General features: G+C 39.3%; 1 protein-coding gene across 1 annotated transcript; it reads right to left on the reverse strand.

Annotated features, from left to right (window-relative positions):
• Positions 1-1521: 1521 nt before the first annotated feature.
• On the reverse strand, positions 1522-4565 carry LOC118750285 (uncharacterized protein K02A2.6-like; the record flags this gene model as incomplete). Its single annotated transcript, XM_036485011.1, is given in 1 exon segment — positions 1522-4565. A coding segment is annotated over 1 exon segment (2437 nt), but the record flags the coding sequence as incomplete, so codon positions are not given.
• Between the last annotated feature and the right edge of the window lie 2000 nt (positions 4566-6565).

Genomic DNA, 6565 nt, shown 5'->3' on the forward strand with positions numbered 1-6565 from the left:
GAGAACGTTGTATACGACCCTGCCGACTTTTTCGATAACAGTGCCTGGGTACCACGACCATTTGTTGTTGTGAAATACCTTTGCAAACACTAGGTCCCCCGACTTAAAACTTCTTTGAGCTGCCCCATGTTTATTATTGAAGGCGCTCTCCATTACTGTATTTTTCTCATGAGATACAACGTGTGACTTTAGTAGGTCTAACGGAGTTGAGATCTTTCTTCCGATGAACAATTCGGATGGCGCATGACTGTCCGGTGCACTTGGATTTGGCGTGGCACGATACTGCGAAAGAAAAACAAGTAGGTTGTATCTGTCGTTCGGTGACTTTTCGGAAAACGCTTTTGCCAATGCTCTTTTAATGGTGTCCACAAAACGCTCTGCTTGGCCATTCGATTGGGGGTGATATGGTGGTGTGAAGATGTGTTGTATTCCCCTTTCTTTGCAGAATTGAGCAAATTGCGAGCTTGTGAACTGCGTACCGTTGTCCGAAATTAAAGTTCTCGGCTGTCCATACCTACTGATGAACTCGTGCAAATGATTGATGATTTCATTTGTTGAAATTGTCGTTGTTTGCACTACTTCTGGCCATTTTGAGTACGCATCTACCATAACTAAATAGTACTTATCTCGAATAGGACCCGCGATGTCAATGTGTACTCGCTCTAATGGACTCTTCGTGATTGGCCATGAGCTTAGTTTGGCTTTTGTCGGAGATTTTGCGTTTAACGCACAACTTTGACATTGTTTCACAAACGCAACTATATCCGCGTCGATCCTTGGCCAGTAAGCGTACGATCGCGCAATCGCTTTCATACGTTCGCTACCTTGATGCCCTCTATGTAGCTGCTTGAGGATCCGCTTTCGAAAAATCTCGATCTGAATACATGACACAATTGTCAACGACTGACAATGAGTCCTTTCGGTTGAAAAATAGTTCTTCGTCCGCCGCAAGCTGCTTTGATGATTTTGGCCATCCTTCCTTAACGCGTTCGATGATTTTGCTAAGTGTGTTACCGTTTTTCGTGGCCTGTTTTATCATCGCAAGTGTAACTGGTAACGTTTTTATATTATCTTGAAGGATAGTTTTTATTTCGTTTTCAACAAAAATTTTGGCTATGATGAATTCTTCATCTTGTTGTCTTTGTTGACTTATAAGCCGTGATAGAACATCAACATTTCCAAATTCTGTGGTCTTGACATACTGAATTTGAAAATCGTAGCTCATTAAAATTAATGCCCACCTTTGTAATCTGTTGGCGGTGTGCGTTGGGATGCCTTTCTTGGAACCAAAAATCGTAAGCAGTGGTTTATGGTCCGTTAATAGCGTGAATTTACGTCCGTATATCATTTTGTGAAATTTTGTGCATGCATATACGAGTGCTAACGCTTCTTTCTCTATTTGGCTATACCGCTTCTCTGTCGAAGTAAGTGCTCTTGAGATGTGATATACGACTTTTTTTGTTCCATCTGGCAGAGTATGAAAAATTTGTGCTCCTATACCAACAATGGATGCATCTGCTGCTACGGATATAGGAAGTGAAGGATTATAATGTGTCAACACAAGATCCGATTGCAATATTTGTTTGAAATCGTTAAATGACTTCTCACATTCCGACGTCCATTTCCAATTTTTATTTGCTTTCAATAACTCATCAAGTGGATATCGAATATTTCTCATACGGTTTATGAACTTGCCGTAGTAGTTTATCGCTCCCAAAAAGGATCTGAGTTCGCTTACATTTGTAGGTATCGACATGTGGTTGATTGCTTCCACTTTGGATGCATCTGGATGTATACCTTTTTCATCAATGACGTGTCCCAGGTATTTTATTGACGTTTTGAAAATTTCACATTTTGACCAGTTTATCGTGAGACTGTGCTCTTTGAACCTTTCCATTACGTTCATAACCATTTTGTAATTTTCTTGTATTGAAGGTGTAGCTATGATCACGTCATCCAGATATGTTATAACTCCCTCTAAATTGCTGAGGATAGTTTCCATAGCTTTTTGAAAAGCACCTGGTGCAGAGGTTAGTCCTGGTGGTAACCGATTAAATGTAAAAAGACCTCTGTGCGTGTTTATCGTGAGAATTTTCTTGGATTCGTCATCGACTTCCAATTGAAGGTAAGCGTCGGATAAATCTATTTTGCTAAAATATTTGCAAAGCGACATTTGTGCGAATATATCATCTGCATGCGGAATTGGATACAGATTAGGTACCATGCAATCGTTTAAACCTGTCGAATAATCAGCACAAATTCGAATGCGATTATTTGGCTTACGTACAACTACTATGGGTGCTGCCCAATCTGACTGTGTAATAGGTGTGATGATATTTTCATCTTGTAGTCTGTTTAGCTCTTGATCTACCGCTGCTAATGATGCATATGGTACGGGTCTTTTCGTTTTGAACACGGGTTTACAATTTTGTTTTATTTCTAAGTTGACTTTAAATTTGGTGCAGTGGCCTGTATGCTGTTGGACCACTTCTGGATATTTACTTAGAATGACTTTGAATATCGCATCTTTATTCATATTGCTTGTAATTACATTGCAAACCGAACGAATGGGTGTGTCCCAATATCCGAATTTTTCAATTAAATCTATCCCAAAAATGTTTAAGTTTGGGAGGCTTGTGACGTAAATTATACAGCTATGCGATGTGTTTTTATGAGTTACTATTGCTTCGAATTGCCCCATAAGAGGGATTTGGTTCTTCGATGCATCTGATGCTTTATGCTCACACGTATGTAATGCTGGTTTACCTAGCTTCGCCCAATTAATTTTTGAAATCAGAGAGATATCTGCGGCTGTGTCGAATTGTAGCTTGATTTGACACGAATTTACGACCACATTAATGTACTTGCGCTGCATATTAATGTTGTTTATGCTCTTCACACTGTGCTTGGCTACAACAACTTTCGTTCTAAAATTTCTACGTTGCTGAAATTTTCTTTGCGTATTTCGATTAATTTTACGTTGACCTGAGTTTAAGGCACTTGCTCGTTTAGAGAAACAACTACAATAACCTTCTTTATGCCCAATTTTGTCACAATCTTTACACTTGTGTTGTGAGTACGTGCAATATTTAACAAAATGCATGGCTCCGCATTGCCAACATGGACGTTTTGGTACTTCGTTTACTTGATTGGTTGGTTTGGTATGGCTTTTTAGCTTTTGTTTACTTGAACGAAATTCTGACTTACCATCTGCAGAAATCGCATTCACCGTCGAAGAATTTGTGGTTTCAACAAGCTTTGTATCGTCACGCAAAACAATTTGTCTTTGCGCTGCTGATGTCAATTGCTCCAATGTGGTATCTACATTTGTATCTAGCATTGAAAGCAATTTTCCCCGAATGTCGTTATATGCCGGTGATCGAAGTCCACATATAAATATAAGCACTTTTAATTCCGCAGAAGACATTTTGCCTTGGAAAAATTTTTCGCACTGACTGTTTACTCGACCTGAGTATGCGGTATAATCTTCGGACTCTTCTTTGGTGATTTGTAAACATTTATAACGCACACTGAATATTGACTCTTGACGATCAAAAAGTTTTTTCAATTGCCGAACTGTATTTTGGAAATCGCAGTCTTTAGGTAGCTTCGGTAAAATACAATTTGCGTATTGTTCGTAAACTTGCGGGCTCAATTTTCTTAAGAGAAGTCTAACTTTGCAGGCGTCGTCCAATGATTTCGCATCTTCCGTAAAATGCTGTTCGTACCTGCTGAACCAATTTGAGAAAATTTGGTTATTATCTGGGTCATAAATGAACTCATGAATACCGCGAGAAATGATGTCTGCTAATGCCTCTGGCTGCTGTTGTTGCTGCAAACTACTACCCCCTTTGTTGTTCTGTATTAAACTCGCCAGCGTTTCAATTAACCGCTGCTGCCGTTCTGATGCTTCCTGTTGTTGGACCAACAACTTTGCCACTACGCTGTCCAATGCCATTACGTGTCGTCGGGCGATGCAAAAACTCTTTGGTAAAAATATGCGCCAAATTAACTTTGCGCCTATGCTACTTGTCTGTCTGGTATTCTTGTTGTTCACTCGTTGCTGTTGCTGCTATCTGAGTGCACAGCTACCGGTAACCCGTTCGATGTACTCGCCTGGGCTGCGTTTGCAATACCGCTACTTATTTTGTGTTGCGCTGCTGTATTTGTGTGACTAACCGTATGTGATGCGCAAATACCGATGAACAAAAATACCGCTGGTTTTGATTTTGCCCTTCAACGCAACATTTGAAGGTCGATGGAGCGCTAGTGCTTCCGAGAAAATGCAACCACCGTCAGTCTTTTTTTTTTTTTTTTTTAATTATTGCGCGCCGCCGACATCCTCGTCGCCACACTGTTACGCTTTTTACCTTGATATTCGAGTGTTAAAGTAAAAGCACGCAAGAGACTTAGGTATTGCTCTTAACACTATTTATTAACGGAGAAAGTAGATAGATATTTGCATATGGAAGTTAACTATTAACTATAAAATTTATAAGTATACAAGATCGTGCTCCTTACAACGCGGCCGTCTACGATGGTGATAATTCTCGGAATGTCAATGTAAAGAAATGCGTTTAGGGTTGCCATTAGTGCATGATATGCTGCCAACAAATTTTATATGATTTTAAAATGTTGACAAACTTAAAAAAAAAATCATGGCCGACGAGTTGAGAGAACGGTTTTACCTTACTATGTTTTTATCATAGTTTATACGTAAGCTATTTGCAAATAAAAATATTTTGAAACTACCAAACTCACTGTTTATTCGATAGAGTAGGCATTACTGTAACGCTGGTATGTCGAAATTGCCAAAATTACAACTACCACCCCCTAAGTGACAACACCTTATTATTATTTCACCACCCAGTAGAACTTGGGTGCATCGTACGATTGCTCGGTGAGTACTCCCTTGGGAGTATACGAATACTCCCCATTGCTCCCTATGCTTCTGTGTATAAGCATGTAATTTTGTATACTCCCTTTAACATTGGATGTCCTAGGAGGGGGAGTAATCCGTTTTACCTCCTAAACGAGCAATCGGGGAGCACACACAGAATTATCATCCCACAAACCTTCTAATGGAGCAATACGGGAGTACTCCCATAAAATCCTCCCCTATCCATCCCAAAAAGACAACAAGGGAGTGCACATAGAAAAACATCCCACATTCCTCCCGAACGATCAATATGGGAGTGCTCCCATGAGAGGCATCCCGAAAGCCTCCTGTACGAGTGATAAAAGAGCGCTTCATTGCCTCACATATTAGATAAAAGATTTTGCTATTTACGCAATCCATTTATTTAATTTTTTAATCTCATGCATGTATACAATATTAAAAGATCTTAACAGTAACATAAGTACGAGATCAGACAAAACATACATAAATAATACTTATTACATTTTTGATTAATATTGGAATTCTAATGCGGGCAAATGCATTCAAAGTAAAACAGAACGATAATAAAACGGTGAGATAACTACATGATTTCCTGCCCTGCAAAAAATGGGACTGGTCCTCGATGACTCCGGGAGCAATCGCAAAGGAGCATGCGACTAATACCACTTTTGATCTCTTTATATGGAATGAACTGATCGCTTTTGTTCGAGCATGTCCTATGAAGAGACTAATTGTTCACCTTTATACCCGAATGGGTATAAAAAGGGACTAGTCACTTTTAAAAAATAAAAATAAAAATTTGCGCCAGCTGAGATTCGAACCGGGGTGCTCAGTTTTGTTAGGCGAATACTCTCTCTGTGTGCCAACGCCGGACATGAGATTTCATTGACTAAGTGCGTACATATCATTAAATCGTTAATAGTACCGGTTAGAGATGAGTTGGGGACTAATTGATCTCCAATTATACCCATACGGGATGAGTCGAGACTAATTGATCTCCATTAGTACCTGTATGAGACTAGTTGCGACTAATTAATGCCCAATTGTACCCGATTGAGAGTAATCTCGGAATACTCTCTTTAGAGATTAGTCGCACAATTTTTTGCAGGGTGGTGTCAGGAATGCTTGGGTGTTCAGGAGCTTACGCAAATAGGGAGAGTGTATAAAACTTTCTTGTTTTAACCACGATCAATGTGAAGGTTACTTTGCCCATCTAATAGCTATGTCCCCCAGTAAAAGCTCTGGACCGGCATTATATGAACGTTAAAACCAGGTGGTCATACGTAAATGCTGATACTAATTTGCTAATCTGAAAAGTATTTAGCGGTATAGAAAACAACATTTAATAAATTTAAACAGAAGTTGCAATACATACCGACAGACCTTCATTTAACTGTGTGCTATCGACATTCAATTATTGCATCCTTTTTTTATTGTTTCTATGTATATGAAATATTTTCTGTAGTTTTCCTTATGATACATTTTTCCAATAATACGCAATTTCTTTTGAACGAGGTGCTTATAGCTCCCCTATCAATAAAAAGGAATACTCCTGGATTACTCTCTTAGGAGACATCGCTTTGTGCTCCTAAGCGAGTAATAACGGAGTACAAAACCGACAAATTTCAGTTATCGCTCCGTAATCATACCTCAGGGAGTATTCTT

This window comes from Rhagoletis pomonella, unplaced genomic scaffold (assembly GCF_013731165.1).
Source record: "Rhagoletis pomonella isolate Grant_MI unplaced genomic scaffold, Rhpom_1.0 Rhpom_scaffold_00194, whole genome shotgun sequence".
In the NCBI taxonomy this organism is placed as follows: Eukaryota; Metazoa; Arthropoda; class Insecta; order Diptera; family Tephritidae; genus Rhagoletis; species Rhagoletis pomonella.